At 42.2% G+C, this 20804-nt stretch overlaps 1 protein-coding gene across 1 annotated transcript in view; it reads right to left on the bottom strand.

The window, feature by feature from the left end:
* Nucleotides 1-998: 998 nt before the first annotated feature.
* LOC126335677 (IQ and ubiquitin-like domain-containing protein) overlaps nt 999-20804 on the bottom strand; it is a 74137-nt gene continuing 54331 nt past the window's right edge. Inside the window, exons 3-4 of the mRNA XM_049999134.1 lie at nt 13940-14122; nt 999-1175 (exon numbers count right to left, since the gene is read on the bottom strand). Coding sequence (XP_049855091.1) covers nt 999-1175; nt 13940-14122 — 360 coding nt within the window. The remainder of the gene's footprint in view (nt 1176-13939; nt 14123-20804) is intronic.

Below are 20804 nucleotides of genomic sequence, written 5' to 3'. Positions count from 1 at the left end.
TAGTAGATAGTGTCCGAAGTTCCATGCGGCTTTCCGCGGATGATGCTGTAGTATACAGAGAAGTTGCAGCATTAGAGAATTGTAGCGAAATGCAGGAAGATCTGCAGCGGATAGGCACTTGGTGTGGGGAGTGGCAACTGATCCTTAACATAGACAAATGTAATGTATTGCGAATACATAGAAAGAAGGATCCTTTATTGTATGATTATATGATAGCGGAACAAACACTGGTAGAAGTTACTTCTGTAAAATATCTGGGAGTATGCGTACAGAACTATTTGAACTGGAATGATCATATTAATTGTTGGTAAGGCGGGTACCAGGTTGAGATTCATTGGGAGAGTCCTTAGAAAATGTAGTCCATCAACAAAGGAGGTGGCTTACAAAACACTCGTTCGACCTATACTTGAGTATTGCTCATCAGTGTGGGATCCGTACCAGATCGGGTTGACGGAGGAGATAGAGAAGATCCAAACAAGAGCGGTGCGTTTCCTCACAGGGTTATTTGGTAACCGTGATAGCGTTACGGAGATGTTTAGCAAACTCAAGTGGCAGACTCTGCAAGAGAGGCGCTCTGTATCGTGGTGTAGCTTGCTCGCCAGGTTTCGAGAGGGTGCGTTTCTGAATGAGGTATCGAATATACTGCTTTCCCCTACTTATACCTACGGTGGAGATCACAAATGTAAAATTAGAGAGATTTGAGCGCGCACGGAGGCTTTCAGACAGTCGTTCTTCCCGCGAACCATACGCGACTGGAACAGAAAAGGGAGGTAATGACAGTGGCACGTAAAGTGCCCACCGCCACACACCTTTGGGTGGCTTGCGGAGTATGAATGTAGATGTATATGTAGATGTTAGTGGCGGCCAGCGGTAGTAAAATGCCGTGGCTACACGCTGGAAGGAAAAGAATGACGTTATTGTGAGTGCGGTATAATTGCGCAGCGTACAGCGAGCAGCAGCGGCGGGCAGCCTAGGGCTGGAAGGCATCGGCGGGTAGCCTAGGGCTGGAAGGCATCGGCCTCCAGTGTGGGCGGGCAGTAGACGACGTCGTCCTGCACCTTCTCCCACGCCCCGCTGTGCCGGAAGCGGCGCTCCGCCTCCGCCAGGTTCCGGAAGCGCTGCCTGGCCAGCAGGTGCCGCACCCGCACGTCCTCCACGAAGCCCGGCTCGTACACCTGCCATGAATAAACACGTACAGTGTTTTCACATGACCGCATCGAGTTTCTAATGATACTGCTCAACGCTAACTCTCGCTGTTTACTAAAAGAAGCAATGCCAGTATTAACTTCATTAGTTCACAGTCAAGATTATTTACTCACATCGTCTCTGGAGACACTCAAATAATTTTAATACTATTTCTCATATTAATGATGCTATTTCTTAGGTAACTGTGAAGGAAGAAAAAGAGCTCCGTATGTGTGAAATTCTTGTCCGACGTGGGCCTGATGCTCCTAATCAGATCAAATGAAATAAATAAATAAACAAATAAATAACCGATGCAATAGTTTAATATACAACATGGTACTTAATGTAATTCATATACAGGATGGAGAAAAATTCTGTGGCGAAATTTGAACGCTGTATAGCTGATGCCAGTAGGAACCAAAATTACTAATGTTGGCCGCGGGATTACCCTGTTGCTGGATACTCTGGACAATGCACGACCGCGAATGCTTTGCCTGCCGGAGACCGCGATGTACCCAAGGCAGCCTTCGCGCTCGGTGGTAGCGCACCAGCCTTCCACTCTGGGACCTGTGGGCGAGTACGCCGGGGTCCCGGCACATCCATTGTAGTTTCCTGGTAAGACGTACTGGGAAGAAACCCGTCAACGGCTGTTAGTGAGCGTACAGGAAGTCTTCCACAAATTATGTCAGCCCTGAAAAGGTCCTTTTTTGTAGCTAGGACATTGTTTACATAAAGCAGGTGCTCGAGCTGGCGACCCTCTGACGCGACAGAAGCTTGGTAACGTCGAACGGTGTTTTGTCGAACTCTTTCAAAGATTCCTGGCATTGCCCTGATGTGATTGGTGGCATGTTTCCACATGGTTCGCGTCCGGATGGGTGAACTAGAACCTTGAAGAATCCCCACAGGAAAAGGCCGATGGCATGAGGTCTGGCGATCACGGTGGCCATGTGCTACGAGCACCTCTGCCGATTACGCGGCCATCGAAGAATTCATTTAAATATCCGCGCACAGCACGCCTGCAATGTGCGGGCGCCCCATCATGCTGCAACCACATTCGTAGCCGTATGTCCAAGGAAACATCTTCCAACAGGCCAGGTAGAGTTTCTTGCAAAAAGTGAAGGTAATATGCCCAGGTAAGTCGAGGACGTAGACGGAACGGCCCAATCAGATGATCACCCACAATGCCTGCCCAAATGTTGAGCGAAAATCATTCCTGGTGTCCGTGGACGTACGTGACATGAGGATTTCCCCTTCCCAATAATGAACGTTTCGAGTGTTGTAAAGGCCATCCCGAGGGAAGTTGCACTCGTCGGTAGACAGCACAATGGCAGGGAAGTCGTGATCTCGTGCAACATGTCGCAAAAACCACCGGCAAAACCCTAGTCTGTGTTCATAGTCCGCCACATGATTATAAGTCTTGGTCAGGGTGGAAACTAAATGGATGCTGGCTGTCATCCTTCAAAACCTCCCAGACTAACCGATGAGTGACCCCTATGTCGTGTCGAACCGCTCGAGTACTTGTCGTAGGTGCTTCCTCGAAGCGCTCGAGAATAGTTCCTTGAAATGGAGCACCCTGTCGTGTTCGAGGTCTTCCAGCATCACTATGATATCCCGCTAACGAGTCTGTTTCGCCAAGTCACCGGGGAATTGCTGTAACCGTCTGTGGCTGTGCGTGACGTCTTGCTGGGTGGCGTTCCTCATACAACCGTCGAGGTTCATGCGCATTACCGTCGGCTAGTCCATAAACAAAGACCATATCAAGTTGTTCTTCAAACGAATACTGCGCCACCATGCTTACTGTATGAGTAAATCACACGAGATGTGTGTGTGCTCCGAAGCGAAGCGAAGCTGATGTGAGGTGGAGACAAACAGCAAGACCTATTCGACACGTGTGCGTATCACGTTGGGGCAGTAACGTGGAGAGAGACGTTTGTATGTGTGAACCGACAACCATAGCGCTGCCCGTCAACCGACGAACGGCAACAGGGCAGTCCCATGGCCAATCGGAGTGCATGGCGTCAAGTTTCCGTTGTTTAAAAATGGTGCGCTGTCGACCTACACAACATTTTCTACTGGCGTCAGCTATCCAGAGTTAAAATTTCGTGACACAATTTTTCTCTAACCTGTATAATTTTCTTTACGCCAGTTTTTATAACTTGCATATCATTTACACCACAAATACATTTCTATCATTACTACACTGACCAAAAAATTGTGGCACCAAAAAATAATTAATGTAGAGTAACGAAATTTCTGGAATACATTTGTGTAGGTAACATATTTAAGTGATTAACATAACTAGATCACAGATTAATGTAAGCGCGAGATAAGGCATTGCAAATATGCAATGCTGGTACATTAATAACAGGTGTAACCACCAGGAGGCTGAATGTAAGTACGCAAACCTACATGCATTGTGTTGTACAAGCGCCGCAGTCAGTTTGAGTAATGGAGTTCCATGTCTGTTGCACTTGCTCAGTCAATATACAAACGGTTAATGCTGTTAGCGGACGACGCTGGAGCTGTCGTCCTATGACGTCTGAACGTGCTCGATTGGAGGCAGATCTGGTCATCGAGCAGGCCAAGGCAACATGTCAACGCTCTGAAGAGCATGCTGGGTTACAACAGCGGTATGTGGTCGAGCGTTATCCTGTTGGAAAACACCCCCTGGAATGCTGTCATAAGTGGCATCTCAACAGGTCGAATCACCAGAGTGACGTACAGTTTCGCAGTCAGGGTACGTGGGATAACCACGAGGGTTCTCCTCCTGTCATACGAAATCTCAACCTAGACCATAACCTCAGATGTGGGTCCAGTGTCTCTAGCTCAGCGACGGGTTGGTTATAGGCCCTCAACTGGCCTCTGTCTAACCAACACGAGGCCATAACTGGCACTGATGCAGAACCAGTTTTCGTCGGAAAACACAACAGACCTCCTCCTGTGTAGTGATCCATGCCATTCATGGAAGAGCATGCATCATGTATGTCAATTGTAGAGCTCAGAATAAAGATGTCCGTGATCGCAATTAGTTTGTAAACATCGGGCCACATACTGTGGGGAAGTACAACCATCAAAAAGTCTTGCATTACCTAGGTTCGGCTAGTTCCGGAACTAGTAAAGAAAAATGGAATATAGATTAACATAAACATCATTTCTGCCCTTTTATTGTTCATGAAAATCACACATTTCTTGTTGTAACGCCATATAGTGAGACCTTCAAAGCAGGTGGTCCACATTGCTGTACACATCGGTACCTCGAATATTCAGTAGCACGACCTCTTGCACTGATGCATGCCTGTATTCTTCGTGGCATACTATCCAATAAGATCAACGTACCAATACCAAAAGAACTTCAGATTGTCAATTGTAAATAGCATCCAGAACCAAGTTAAGTAATTTTTATGATTGTTATTATTTTAATAAATGTGTGTGAAAATTAATCAAATTCTGTTTAAAGTTGGTCACCGTCAATCAGTTACTCTAAGCGTGCAAGTGGCATTTCTATCGTCTGAAGAGTGACAAGTCAAATAATCTGATGGTGTGTATACTGAAGGTCTTACAGTACGCACACCACAAGGTCCATGAACATGTTAAAGATTTGCACATGGACGTAGATAGTTTTCATAAACAGAATGTAAGTTGGTAAAAAATCAGATGTCAGATGCCCAAACGCGCTTAGAAATTTTAGAACAGAGAAGCGACAACGGTGATTTCATGTATTCGCATGAAATACATTCAAGTTTGGAGGAAAAAATACAAGAATTGTTAGATCATACATTTCAGGAGTCTTCACGCACTTTAGAAAACGGGCAGTTTTCCTGGGAGGAAGTCACAAAAACACCAGTGAGTTTAAAAGACTGTGAGACGAATTGGAAAAAGCTAGAAGGAAACAGAGAAAGTCAAGTTAAAGCTACATATTCCGATGCAACAACACTATTAGAGGAATTACAGTTGGGAAGCGAGATGAACTTTTATAAGCATTTTCCAAAGTTTAAACCAGATAGGGAAGTACATCCAGACTATCATCCAGGTTATTATCACAAAAGTGGGATGACTCTACAAAGACAGATTTCGTTTTGAGTTATTTGCTACGGGGCGCTGCTGAGTGGGGCAACGCCCATTCGGAAGAGTTTCCTCGTGGGACGATTTTCAGGAGAAATGACACCATGAATCCTGCAGGGCTATCCATAAGAGTACATGGGGTGATCTCTTCTGAACAGCACGATGCAAGGCATCCCAGATATGCTCAATAACGTTCATGTCTGAGGAGTCTGGTGGCCAGCGGAAGTGTGTAAACTCAGAAGCGTATTCCTGGAGCCACTCCGTACCAATTCTGGACGTCTGGGGCGTCGCGTTGTCCTCCTTCAATTACCGAAGTCCGTTGGAATGCACACTGGACATTAAAGGATGCAGGTAATCAGACAGGATGCTTAGGTACGTGTCACCAGTCAGAGTCGTATCTAGACGTATCAGCAGTCCCATATCATTCCAAATGCACATGCCCATGCCCCACACTTTTATAGAGCCTCCACCACGTTGAACTGTCCCCTACTGACATGCAGGGTCCATGGATTCACGAGTTTGTCTCCATACCCGTACACGTCCATCCGCTCAATACAATTTGAAACAAGAACTCGTCCGACCAGGCTACATGTTTCCAGTCATCAGCAGTCCAATGTCGATGTTTACCGGTCCAGGCGAGGCGTAAAGCTTTATGTCGTGCTGTCATCAAGAGTACACGAGTGGGCCTTCGGCTCCGAAAGCCCATATCGATGATGTTTCGTCGAATGGTTCGCACGCTGACACTTGCTGTTTGCCCAGCACTGAAATCTGAAGCATTTGTGAAAGGGTTGCACTGCTGCCACGATTCGTTTCAGTCGCCGTTGGTGCCGTTCTTGCGCGATCTTTTTTCAGCCGCAGCGACGTCGGAGGTTTCCTGATTTTACCGCATTCCTGACAATCACAGTACACTCGTGAAATGGTCGAACTGGAAAAATCCTCTCTTCATCGCTATCTCGGAGATGCTTTGTCCCATCGCTCGTGCGCCGACTATAACACAACGTTCAAACTCCCTTAAATCTTGGTACACTGCCACTGTAGCAGCAATATCCGATCTAACAATTACGGCAGACACTTGTTTTTTTATATAAGCATTGCCGAACGCAGCACCACATTCTGCCTGCTTGCATATGGTATTTCTGTATTTGAATACGCGTGCCTATACCAGTTTCTTTGGCGGTACAGTGTATTATGTTTAGCATGTAGTTAGTTGTTTGTTTGACATCGCGTCGAGTGGATGTATTCTGTGAAGAAGTGTACTGAAAGTGCAATAAACTCTTGAAAGTATTGAAAAAAACGTGCAAGCTTATTATACTTTACTGAAAGAAGTTGTAAATCTAAACCGATCCCTGGAATTGTTTTTTGCGAGCAGGATCAACTTACTAAATATACTGTTCCCCCTCCCCGCCCCTCTCCCGGATGGTATGAGTAGTAAAGGGCTATCAACAGAATATAAGTAAAATTCTGTTATGATGATGTCAGTTTTAGTTGTCAGATAATCTAATCTTTTCTTCTTATTTGTTTTGAAAGCATGAAGAAATCTGTTGCAAAAAAAAATCAGGGAAAATACTTGTGAGGTTTACTAACTAAAATAATTTTACTAAGTCGTAATTTTCGATGTAGTAAAATAAGAGGCAGGATAGAAATTTTCGCTTGTGATGTTAAGATGGTGGTTCAAAAGAAAGGTATCAAATTCTTTGCAAGAACAGGTTTTTACTCAATAAATCGAACAGATATACGAAATTAATAAGACACTGGTACATATTACTTTCCCACTTAATCGCCATGGTTGCGTAAGCATTTGTTACCAACATTTTGAGGCCGATATAAGAGACAGCAGGGTCTTGATATGAAAGGCATTTCTCAACGTACTCCTGAACGTTCACATCGTTTCTGAAGTGTCAACTGGCCAGATGTATAGTTATCGGTTCGAAGAAATGACATGAAATTCACATCGTTTCTGAAGTGTCAACTGGCCAGATGTATAGTTATCGGTTCGAAGAAATGACATGAAATTCGCTAGGTGCGGGATCAAGGCTTTACGGAGTGTTCAAATACAGACACACTTTTCCAGCAGCAGACGACATTCGGTCAGAACTGTTAAGATCCTTGGGAGAGCCACCCACGACACAATTATTCCATCTTGTGTGCGGCATATATCAGGCAGGCGAAAAAAGCACGGATTTCAAAAACAGCGTAATTGTCATAGAAGGCAGGTGATAATAGATGTGAATATTATCGAACCATTATTTTAATAAGTCATAGTTGCAAAATACTGACACGAGTTATTTGCAGAAGAATAGAAAAGCTAGTGGAATACTACCTTGGGATAGATCAGTTTGTGTTTCGGAGAAATGTAGGAACACATGAAACTGTATTGAACCTACCACTTACCTTAGAAGAAAGACTGGAGATAGGCAAACCTAGCAGACAGCATCTGCAGATTTAGAGTCAGCTTTTGACAGTGTTGACAAGAGTGTTCTCTTTGAAATTGTGACATTAGCAGTGGTAAAATAAAGAGAGCGAAAAGTCATCTATAATTGTATAGAAACCAGAAGCAGTTATAAACAGAAGCAGTTATAAAGCAGGACACGAAAGAGAGGAGTATTTGAGAAGGGAGAGAGATATTGTTATAGCCTCTCACTGATGTTTTCAATCTGAACGTTGAGCAAGCAGTAAAGAAAACGAAGGTGAAATTTGGAAAGGAAATTTACGTTCCGGTAGAAGAAATAAAAACTTTGAGGCTTGCAGATGACACTGTAATTCTGTTATAAGACGGCAAAGGACTCGGAGGAGCAGTTGAACGGGTTGAATGATATCTTGAAAAGACATTATAAGATGAACATCAGTAAAAGCACAACAACAGTAATGGAAAGAACAGGTGATACTGACTGAATTAAGGAAATAAAATACAGACTAACAATATCAAGAAAAGCATTTCTGAAAAAGGGGAACATAAAATTTAAATATTAGGAATTTTTTATGAAGGCGTTGTCTGGAGTATAGTTTTGCACAGAAGTGAAACGTGGAAGATAAGCAGTTCAGACAAGAAGATAATATAAGCTTTTGTCCAAACGGTTACATGACCAGTGTCAATACAAAAGGTGTATTAATTGAGGATGCATTACTTGACCTCACTGTCAAGAAATTCTTAAAATCCGATGATCTGTCATCACATTTTCTGCTGCCATCATGCTGAGCACCAAGACTCCCTATTTTTCGATAGACAGCACCAGAGGCACAGAGTTGGAGAGGCGTAATGTTAGGAAATAAAACGGGTATCTCTCCCACTGCTACTCGCCTCAACGTCACATATAATCATGTCAGGAAGTGGAAACTATTCGTAGCACATAATGCATTCAGAACCTTACATGTAAACAAATGCTGACTGACTGAAAATAAAACAGATGAGTTGCGAGTTAGCTACGTCACATAGCATCCGATGGCAAATGCAACTCATAACTCAGAGGACGTGTTGAAAATGCTATGGTCCTTAAAATGATACCTTGAATGTTGTCCTAAAATACCACGTAGGCAGGAGAGAGCGATCGGTATAAACGCCAGTTATGCGTCCCGAAAATGTTAACATGTTTAATGTCCATCAATTTATTGCCGTCTGCACTGTTTACTATTGACAATTTCAAACAGCTGTGTCTCTGAAACCATTAAAAACAGAACATTCCTCTATATGTTTTTTTAGGATGGTTCAATCTACAACCTCCAAAGATATGAAGACTGGAAATGGAAAACGTTCTAAGTATCGAAATCTCACATTTGTCAGGAGAGTGAGAAAACAGTGTATCTCTGTTTGTACTTAACTGACTTGTATCCACCAGACTGGGAAGGTATTCTGATACTACAGAATTATGCTACTCATCTCACCATCCAAAACAATAATGAGACAAATCAGAAATTAACTACTTTAGTAAGAGCATTCTAAGTGCCGTGTCAAGAAACTGACTACGTCTAAGTGTCAATAAGAAAGTTCTTGTTCTAGGTGCCATCAACACCCAGGCACTATGTTTTACTTGTAATAAAGTAAGTATGGAAACACGGCAGTAATTTTTTAACTGGTAGAACTGCAGTCAAAAAAACCGTTTCTCACGTCTTCTGAATTCTGGAGTTCCCGAGGGAGACACTTGGCACAAAAACCAGGCGCCATCTAATAAGGCATATCTGAAACACTTTCTCCATGATTTGGCACCTGCATTAACTCTAGGAACATGCAATAAGATGCCGAGAACGCAATAGCAGGGAAGAAGAGTTTTGTGAAAAAATGACACTTCGAATGTTTTTCATTGCCAACCTTCATGAAAAACCATGTATATTTACATTTCACTTCACACTGTTGTATTATATGCCTTCTTTTTACTCTTCTCGTAGTATCAATAGGATTTATCAACCACCTGTCTTGTGACACCTAAAGTTATCTTCTTTAGGTTGTCGTCCACTGCTTTGATAAGAATATTGTTATACTGGATATTATTCGGTTACATGTGCAGAAATTTTTATATGTGTTACTTTAACACGTACACACATTAGTGTGCTGGTTGTTTCTTCTCTGTATCGAACAGTCTTCCCATAAACAAGTCGCAAACCTTACGACCTGTTGTTTTCTGCATTCTCGTAACTGCACTTCTAAGTGGACTACACCTGTCAGTATAGACTAACCATTTAGCGGCTACGCATCCACACTTCAACACTTGACTTGCTGCCCAGGAGAAAAATACAATGTCTTCCTCTTGCCACACATACTTGGAGATATTGATCAACCTAAAAATATGACTTGTAATAGCTATAATTATTAGTCTAAAAACGACATAAATATTTATGTAATGCTCTTCACTACACCATCCTCAGTTACCAGTAGAAATATCTGAACTCATACCTTTTACACCCCATATACGCCACCTAAAAGCTGCTTCTAACCACTATTTTCCTGCATCTGGTTGCGACTATTTCCTCTTCATTTGGCAGACCTTGATGACGAAATAGCAGTTGCAGGAAAATAAAGTGAATGAAGTTTTATACCAGTTCTTTGTTAGTTTATATCATAATTCCATCTTTTTCTGTTCATTCTAGTGATCCAGAATACATCATATAGCGTTTCTTAGATTAATGCTCTGTTTCTTGACTTCCAGAAAGCCTTCATCCAGTTTCGTGCCATACTTACACAATATTCGCAAAACTATGTTACTGAACTGAAGACTTATAGAAAATCGTTGTTGATGGAGACAAGTTGGGAGAAGCGAAGGTAATATTTTGTGTAACTCAAGAAAATGTGGTATGCTTGCTTTTGTTCAGCACATATACGGGAAAACAGTTTGCCGAAAAAGTTCCGAGAATGGTTTTATGCATAGCAAATAAGCGACATCAGCGCAGTAATTACGGTGTCAGCTTGAACTAACAACCACAAACAACAGATGTGCATTTGACCAGTCAGTTGCGAACAAGCAGACGCATTGAGTCAACATGGTTGTGTCACGAATCGCAATGAACTGAAGATGCCTAAGTCAAGTACTCGAGATTTCTCCATAATGTTTTGAAGAACAGAATAATGTGTGTGAAGTTTGCCCCACACACCTTGACTATTGAACAAAAAACAACGACGTGTAGATCATTGTTGCAATCTGACTGAAATGTAAAACGTGGACAATTCTTTTCTAGAAAAAAATCATCACGGGTGACGATACTTGATGTTTTCAATATGAACCTGCCATGGATAACAATATATACAACATTTTCAAGAAGGACTTTTCTGACAGTTCCACATGGTTGTATGAACGTTCTTTACGTTGTACTCGTGAAGGGGAGACTATGTAAAAGACATGACGCATTAAAACTAACATCTTAATTTTTTTATAGTAAAGACAGCCCACTCGTTGCAATGGATTTTATAGTCGAATTGACCATGGTTTCGACTCCTAAACTAAGGGAGTCTTCACCAGAATTCTTTACTGTAAAAAATATTTTCACGGTTGCTGCACACAACTATGTTTAAAGTTGTAAAATCTTAAATTTTCTCTATTTATTTATTAATCCAGTCTCGAAACTTTATCGACTGACCTAGCAAATAACGGCTTTACACCTATGCGGCTGTTCGCAGAAGATGTGACTGTATGTACGCGTTGATATCATTAGAAAATTGTTACGAAATGCGAGGAGTCTTACATAAGATCTTCGCCTGGTGGAAGTATTTACTCCTGAACCTCAACATAATTAAACGTAATGCAAGGCACGTAAATAGACGAAAAATGTAAAGTCGTTTGGCTAACGATCGGCAATTACTGTTTGACAAACACTAAGTACTAGTCTGAGTTATGATGATAGGATTGCAGAAAAATCAGCTGTGAGGAAGGTAGCTTACGTATTTAGATCTATCATAAAGAAACTACAAAATTTTAATTCACACATTACCAAGGCGGCTTATAGAATCTTTGTTTGACCAATGCTTAAGTACGGTTCGTCGATCTGGAATTCTTAAGAATTGATTAAAGGATGTATTGAGATTCTAAGAAGAGCTCCACTTTTCGTTAATGGCTCATTCAATAAGTGCGAAAGCGTCACAAAAATGCTCAACAAATTCCAGTGCGAGCTGCTATATCAAAAGCTTTGTGCATCACAGAGAGCTCTATTTTCAATATTCTTAGAGTCCACTTCCCAGTAACAGTCAAAGAGCAAATTACTCCTCCCCCTCCGCAATATGCATGTCATGTAATGATCACGACAGTAAAACTCGTCTCCCTCTACGATTTTTACCCTCCACGCTGCCCACCAATACTAAAGTGGTGATCCCTTGATGCCTCAGAACATGTCCTACAAACCGATCCCTTCTTCTAGTCAAGTTGTGCCACAAGCTCCTCTCCTCCCCAATTCTATTCAATACCTCCTCATTAGTTATATGATATACCCATCCAATCTTCAGCATTCTTCTGTAGCACCACATTTCGAAAGCTTCTATTCTCCTCTTGTCCGAACTATTTATCGTCCATGTTTCACTTCCACACACAGCTACACTCCACACAAATCCTTTAAGAAAAGACTTCCTGACACTTAAATCTATACTCGATGTTAACAAATTTCTCTTCTTCAGAAACGCTTTCCTTGCCATTGCCAGTCTACATTTTATATCCTCTCTACTACGACCATCATCAGTTATTTTGCTCCTCAAATAGCCAAACTCCTTTACTACTTTAAGTGTCTCATTCCCTAAGCTAATTCCCTCAGCATCACCCGAGTTAACTCGACTACATTCCATTACCCTCGTTTTTCTTTTGTTGGTGTTAATCTTGTATCCTCCTTTCAAGACACTGACCATTCCGTTCAACTGCTCTTCCAAGTCCTTTGCTGTCTCTGACAGAATTACAATGTCATCGGCGAACCTCAAGGTTTTTATTTCTTCTCCATGGATTTTAATACCTACTCCGAATTTTTCTTTTGTTTCCTTTACTGCTTGCTCAATATACACATTGAATAACATCGGGGAGAGGCTACAACTCTGTCTCACTCCCTTCCCAACCACTGCTTCCCTTTCATGTTCCTCGACTCTTATAACTGCTGTCTGGTTTCTATACAAATTGTAAATAGCCTTTCGCTCCCTGCAATCTTCAAAATTCGAAAGAGAGTATTCCAGTCAACATTGTCAAAAGCTTTCTCTAAGTCCACAAATGCTAGAAACTTAGGTTTGCCTTTCCTTAATCTAGGTTCTAAGATAAGGCGTAGGGTCAGTATTGCCTCACGTGTTCCAATATGTCTACGGAATCCAAACTGATCTTCCCCAATGTCGGCATCTACCAGTTTTTCCATTTGTCTGTAAAGAATTAGCGTTAGTATTTTGCAGCCGTGACTTATTAAAGTGATAGTCCGTAATGTTCACATTTGTCAACACCTACTTTCTTTGGGATGGGAATTATTATATTCTTCTTGAAGTCTGAGGGTATTTCGCCTGTCTCATACATTTTGCTCACCAGATGGTAGAGTTTTGTCAGGGCGGGCCCTCTCAAGGCTGTCAGCAGTTCTAATCGAATGTTGTCTACTCCCGGGGCTTTGTTTCGACATAGGTCTTTCGGTGCTCTGTCAAACCCTTCACGCAGCATCTCCCATTTCATCTTCATCTACATTCTCTTCCATTTCCATAATATTGCCTACAAGTACCTTGCCCTTGTATAGACCCTTTATATACTTCTTCCACCTTTCTACTTTCCTTTCTTTGCTCAGAACTGGGTTTCCATCTGAGCTCTTTTCTCCAAAGGTCTCTTTAATTTTCCTGTAGGCAGTATCTGTGGAACAGAAATAAGTCACAACGTCGACGTCGCTCGAAATCCTAGCTCCAGAATCATCTCATTTGGTTTCCGCTGTTTGAGAAGAATGAGCTGCCATTCTTCCACGACTTTCAAACATTTCATTAAAAATATACCCTGCAAATTTCAAGCCATCATCAATTGAATTGGAACATGGGCTAACAATATTGACAGCAGAACTCTCCACTATGCACAATGCATTTCTTGTAGAGTCTCGCACTGGAATTTGTTGAGCATTTCTGTAATGCTCTCGCGCCGATTAAACAAATCAGTGACGGCAAGCGGGGCTCTTCTTAGAATCATCTCTATATCTCGCATGAAATGAACTTCTTAATGTTTGCGGTAAACCGCCGTGCCGTAGCTTGTACAGACGCAGATGCAGGTCGAGGACAAACCTTGTGGCTCGTGACGCGCACGTGGGCGCGGGCTTCCGCGTCTGTGAGCAGGACGCAGTTCCAGGGCGCCCAGTCTTTGCCCACGTCCCAGCGAGACATCCGCAGGTCGCGCACGATCTTGTTCTCACTGAGGATGGACCGCGCGTGCCAGATGTTCCTCACCAGGTAGTGGAAGTCGTCCTCCTGCCACACAACGACACCAGCCCTCTCAATATTTTTATCAGTTTAAATATATTACCCTCCATAAGTTTGGAAACACATGCTGCCTACTACAGCAGAGCAAGATGGGAGTGCTATGTGTGAGTTCAAAATGTTCAAATGTGTGTGAAAACTTAGGGACTAAACTGCTAAGGTCATCAGTCCCTAAGCTTACACACTACTTAACCTAAATTATTCTAAGGACAAACACACACACCCATGCCCGAGGGAGGACTCGAACCTCCGCCGGAACCAGCCGCACAGTCTATGACTGCAGCGCCCGAGACCGCTCGGCTAATCCTGCGCGGCTATGTGTGATTTATTGATTGTAATACAGAATAACATGCTCAAAGAACGATTAACAATGATAATATTGGTTAAAAACAGTCTTGGTTGCAATTTTAGTTTTTTTATTTTTCAGCGACGCGTTTCGCCTTATTTAGGCATCTTGAGGTTATCTTTTCTAGATGGACGGGTTATGCAGATCTTGGTGCCTCTCGCGTCCATCTAGCAAAGATAACCTGAAGATGTCTAAATAAGGCGAAACACGTCGTTGAAAAATAAAATTGCAACCAAAACTGTTTTTAACCAATACTGTTAAGCACTGGTTTGCTGTATGCCACATATGGATTGGAAGATTAACAATGATACTTACAGTATTGTACAGATAATTATTGTACATATACATACATATTGCTATTACTGAGCTTTATATAAACTGATTAACTTGTCCAAACAGTTCTACTAAACACGCTAGGTGGCGTCAGTAGCCGCACGACTGTGTAGAGGGACGTTGTTTACAAGTCTGTTCGATTGTAGTTCCGTTTGTATGAAGGTGGAACATGCCGCGAAAGAAGGTAGTACAAATGGACAAATTATTCAAATGGCTCTGAGCACTGTGGGACTTAACATCTGATGTAATCAGTCTCCTAGACTTAGAACTACTTAAACCTAGCTAACCTAAGGACATCACACACATCCGTGCCCGAGGCAGGATTTGAACCTGCAACCGTAGCAGCAGCGCGGTTCCGGGATGAAGCGCCTAGGACAGCTCGGCTACAGCGGCCGGCGAAGGTAGTACACATGCAGCGAAAGTAATAGAAAATTGCCCCAAAATGCCAGATTCATAATTTTTCATGAGTAAAGATAATAATTAGGCACCAGTAAGGCAACACAGTTCGACAAATATCAAAGAAACTGAAGATTTCCGTCAGCAGAGTTGTCAAGGCCATAAAGCGACATCGAGCTACAGGCTCCTACGATATTCGACCTCGCTCAGCAGCAGCCAGGAAAATAGCGGAACACCAGGAAAAGTATTTGATAGTTACTAGTAACGGTAAAGATTCGTAATTGTCCGTGAATTGACTGCAGAACAAAATGCAACTAGGGATACACCAGAGAGTGAGACAACAGTGAGACGCCCCCTGGCCGCCAGGTTTATGTAGCAGCAAGGGCGCCATTGTTGTGGCGCGTGAATGCCTAAGGGATCAAACTGCTGAGGTCATCGGTACCGTTGTTGCAGCCTATTAAGAGGAAGAAAAGATTTAAATAGGCAACAACACACCAACATTGGACAGCAGGGGATTGGGGCAGAGCCTTATTCACTGGTGAATCCAAATTCGAAATACTTGGAAGTACACGCAGTCAGTACCGTTTACCTCATGAACGCTTGAATCCTCAGTGTGTAATTGCAACTGTGAAGCATGGAGGGTGTTGTGTGATGGTATGTGGATCTTTCGGAGGGAAAAATGTTGGACATTTGGTGAAAGTACGTGAAAAAATGAACCAAAAGAATTATCATGCCGCTATCCAGCAACATGTCAAGATATGTGGTTTGCGTCTGGCTGGCAAAGAGTTACTCCTACAGCAAGAAAAATACATTCCGCTTGTGTCATAACTATGTGATACCTCTAGAGGTTCAGAAAAATCTGCTAAACAAGGAACGGCCTCTGTCGCCCGTACTATTGGGTAAGCTGGACAAGAGGATCCGAAAACGGGGACTCATGAGTCAGGTACACTTGTGGGAAGTCCTGCAGCAAGAATGGAGACTAATTCTAACTGAAACGTTGGAAAAATTGACCCAACGCATATCGAGTGTATGTAAGGCAGTGTAAGCGTGGCTGTTTTGGGGAATCTAAAATTTAATAGTTGCATTTACCTATGAATTGTTTGAGCCTCAAAACATTTAGAAAACAATTAAATGCAGTTTTATAATGTATTTTCTTCCCATTGTCCATAGTCCCCTGGTGTTTCCAAACTTATGGAGGGTAGTTTATATACCACGACAGTCATATCTAACATATATGCAATTACTAAAAGTTTGTGATGTGCTCACATGGAACGAAAAAACTTGAAGAGGCCCTGGAACAATTATATTCCATCCATTCTAATTTAAATTCGCAATGGCATTTCAAAAAATGATCAGCTACCTTTCCTAGAGTTGTTGGTTAAGAGAAGACCAGGGAAATCCCTTAGCTCGCTATGAGCTCTAACCCCACGTCTCGAGACATCCATCACAAAGAAATTCGATACTAAAGACAGTTCCACTTTCTGACAAGGAGATCATAACCGGAGAATTACAACACCTATCAATAGCGTTCCAAAGGAATGGGTACTGAGATCGGCAAATTGAGCGATCGTCGCAGTCACAATCAAAAACGCCTGAGAAAAGAGTTGTTAAGACTGGCAAAAAACCTTATGCTGACCCAACATCTGGTAAAAGCGGTAGACTCCTACAGAAACACTATACCCAGCGTACTTCGCTCCAGTCAACATACATGAAAACCTTTACGGGTATTGTTAAAGACACTCGAGGTCTCCAAAAGCCTAGTATGTACGGGATTCCATGCGAATGAGGCATATCTTATATGGGGCACACTATTTGTAGGCTAAAAGAACACCTAGAAGTTAAACATTAGAGCGGATCTCCTTCAAACCAAGAGGGATATAAACTAGGAAACATGGCTATATATATATATATATATATATATATATATATATATATATATATATATATATGTGTGTGTGTGTGTGTGTGTGTGTGTGTGTGTGTGTGTGTGTGTGTGTGTGTATCTTCTCGTTATATAAGAATAATCCTGCTCCTCCTTGTTCTTTTTATTATTCTGGGTGCCTTGGAAAGACATGGTACTGCAAAGTGAGAGTACCACAGAGTAAGATAGTACAGATAGTGAGTATATGGTGTACACCGTAGAAGTGAAATTATGAGAGTGTAAAATTGTAAAAATATGAAGATGAATGTGAAATTTCGTGTGGACGTCAAAGTATGTTGGCAAAAATACTTGTTCAAAACTGGTGGTAGGCAGAAAACGTCTTCCGAGATTGTCCTAAATGCTTTCTCCGAAAATTATTTCGAGCAGTTAGTCCACGAACCCACGCGAATTGTAAATGGTTGCGAAAACACACTTGACCTCTTAGCCACAAACAATCCAGAGCTGATAGAGAGCATCATGACTGATACAGGGATTAGTAATCACAAGGTCATTGTAGCTAGGCTCAATACCATTTCTTCCAAATCCATCAGAAACAAACGCAAAATAATTTTATTTAAAAAAGCGGATAAAGTGCCACTAGAAGCCTTCCTAAAAGACAATTTCCGTTCCTTCCGAACTGACTATGCGAATGTAGACGAGATGTGGCTCAAATTCAAAGATATAGTAGCAACAGCAATTGAGATATTCATACCTCATAAATTGGTAAGAGATGTAACGGATCCCCCGTGGTACACAAAAAAGGTCCGAACGCTGTTGCAGAGGCAACGGAAAAAGCATGCGAAGTTCAGAAGAACGCGAAATCCCGAAGATGGGCTAAAATTTACAGACACGCGAAATTTGGCACGTACTTCGATGCGAGATGCCTTTAATAGGTTCCACAACGAAACATTGTCTCGAAATTTGGTAGAAAATCCGAAGCAATTCTGGTCGTATGTAAAGTACACAAGCGGCAAGACGCAGTCAATACCTTCGCTGCGCAGTGCCGATGGTACTGTTATCGATGACTGTGCCGCTAAAGCGGAGTTATTGAACGCAGTTTTCCGAAATTCCTTCACCAGGGAAGACGAATGGAATATTCCAGAATTTAAAACACGAACATCTGCTAGCATGAGTCTCTTAGAAGTAGATACCTTAGGGGTTGCCAAGCAACTCAAATCGCTTGATACGGGCAAGTCTTCAGGTCCAGATTGTATACCGATTAGGTTCCTTTCAGATTACGCTGATACTATAGCTCCCTACTTAGTACTCATATACAACCGCTCGCTCACCGATAGATCTGTACCTACAGATTGGAAAATTGCGCAGGTCGCACCAGTGTTCAAGAAGGGTAGTAGGAGTAATCCATTTAACTACAGACCTATATCATTGACGTCGGTTTGCAGTAGGGTTTTGGAGCATATACTGTATTCAAAGATTATGAATCACCTCGAAGGGAACGATCTATTGACACGTAATCAGCATGGCTTCAGAAAACATCGCTCTTGTGCAACGCAGCTAGCTCTTTATTCACACGAAGTAATGGCCGCTATCGACAGGGGCTCTCAAGTTGATTCCGTATTTCTAGATTTCCGGAAAGCTTTTGACACCGTTCCTCACAAGCGACTTCTAATCAAGCTGCGGAGCTATGGGGTATCGTCTCAGTTGTGCGACTGGATTCGTGATTTCCTGTCAGGAAGGTCGCAGTTCGTAGTAATAGACGGCAAACCATCGCGTAAAACTGAAGTGATATCAGGTGTTCCCCAAGGAAGCATCCTGGGACCTCTTCTGTTCCTGATCTATATAAATGACCTGGGTGACAATCTGAGCAGTTCTCTTAGACTGTTCGCAGATGATGCTGTAATTTACCGTCTAGTAAGGTCATCCGAAGACCAGTATCAGTTGCAAAGCGATTTAGAAAAGATTGCTGTATGGTGTGTCAGGTGGCAGTTGACGCTAAATAACGAAAAGTGTGAGATGATCCACATGAGTTCCAAAAGAAATCCGTTGGAATTCGATTACTCGATAAATAGTATAATTCTCAAGGCTGTCAATTCAACTAAGTACCTGGGTGTTAAAATTACGAACAACTTCAGTTGGAAGGACCACACAGATAATATTGTCGGGAAGGCGAGCCAAAGGTTACGTTTCATTGGCAGGACACTTAGAAGATGCAACAAGTCCACTAAAGAGACAGCTTACACTACACTCGTTCGTCCTCTGTTAGAATATTGCTGCGCGGTGTGGGATCCTTACCAGGTGGGATTGACGGAGGACATCGAAAGGGTGCAAAAATGGGCAGCTCGTTTTGTATTATCACGTTATAGGGGAGAGAGTGTGGCAGATATGATACACGAGTTGGGATGGAAGTCATTACAGCATAGACGTTTTTCGTCACCAACTTTCTCTTCCGAATGCGAAAATATTTTGTTGAGCCCAACCTACATAGGTAGGAATGATCATCAAAATAAAATAAGAGAAATCAGAGCTCGAACAGAAAGGTTTAGGTGTTCGTTTTTCCCGCTCGCTGTTCGGGAGTGGAATAGTAGAGAGATAGTATGATTGTGGTTCGATGAACTCTCTGCCAAGAACTTAAATGTGAATTGCAGAGTAGTCATGTAGATGTAGATGTATTGTTATTCATGTTTTTATCTCGTATAGTTTACGTTAAGGAAATCTTCGTTTGTTGTTTGATATTTATCTAAGGGTGATAAATTACATTTTTACTAAATTAGATGAGTGGATGTTATGTTATATGCAGAAATGTAATTGACATTATGTACGCCCTGACTAAAAAATGCTGTGTAAATTGTTTCCAGATGGATTAATAAAGAAATAAAAACAGTAGAAGAGAGATGCAAAACATCAGCGGCATCCGACTGAAACAACCAAATAAATCAGTTGTCTCTGTAGACCGCCGAGGACGACCTCGCTCATAACTATGAAATGAAATACTACGAAATCAGTAACGTGACGCAAACGCCATATTTCTGTGACAGTGTAACTAAGAAGTCTATCGAAATGAGGATGTCGTAAAATCTAATAAACACGGATGGATGTTTCAATTTGAATGGAACTTGTGCCTCTATGCCGATCCCTCGGCCATCACATCCACCTGAACTGGGAAATGTTACGAGAGCGTATCCTTCAGTTCATAAGACTTCACGCAAACCTGACGTCGTTTTGAAGTCGTACGCTCTATGGAAGACAAAACGTCCTGACTATCGACTTTCGTAATCGCTCGGTTCACAACACGTGAAGCAAAGAGCGACGTTCAAAACAACAACGCTCACCTCAAGTAGAGAGAACTCAAAGTAACGCTTTGTCTTTAATGCAGGATACGGTAACCTCGAAGCTACAGTGTTTTTAAATGTGTAAAGTTCTGCATTCTTGTGGACTGGGCTGTGAATAGGGGAGAGACTGAAGCATTGTTAACAATTAACCATTTTCCCTAAAACGCCTTCATCAACCCCGAAAGTGAAAGACTTACTGATTTATATATAAAAAGAATTACATAAAAGTAAAAAGCTGAAGCCAGCCAGCACTGAATCCAGTAACGCATATACACTGTGTGATCAAAAGTATCCGGACACCCCCCAAAAACATAGTTCATCATCTTAGGTGCATTGTGCTGCCACCTAGTGCCAGGTAATCCATATCAGCGGCCTCAGTAGTCATTA

The sequence above is a fragment of the Schistocerca gregaria genome, chromosome 2 (genome assembly GCF_023897955.1).
Source record: "Schistocerca gregaria isolate iqSchGreg1 chromosome 2, iqSchGreg1.2, whole genome shotgun sequence".
NCBI classification, from domain to species: Eukaryota; Metazoa; Arthropoda; class Insecta; order Orthoptera; family Acrididae; genus Schistocerca; species Schistocerca gregaria.
Note: the sequence above shows the minus strand (reverse complement) of the source record. Positions and strands in the feature narration are given on the sequence as shown.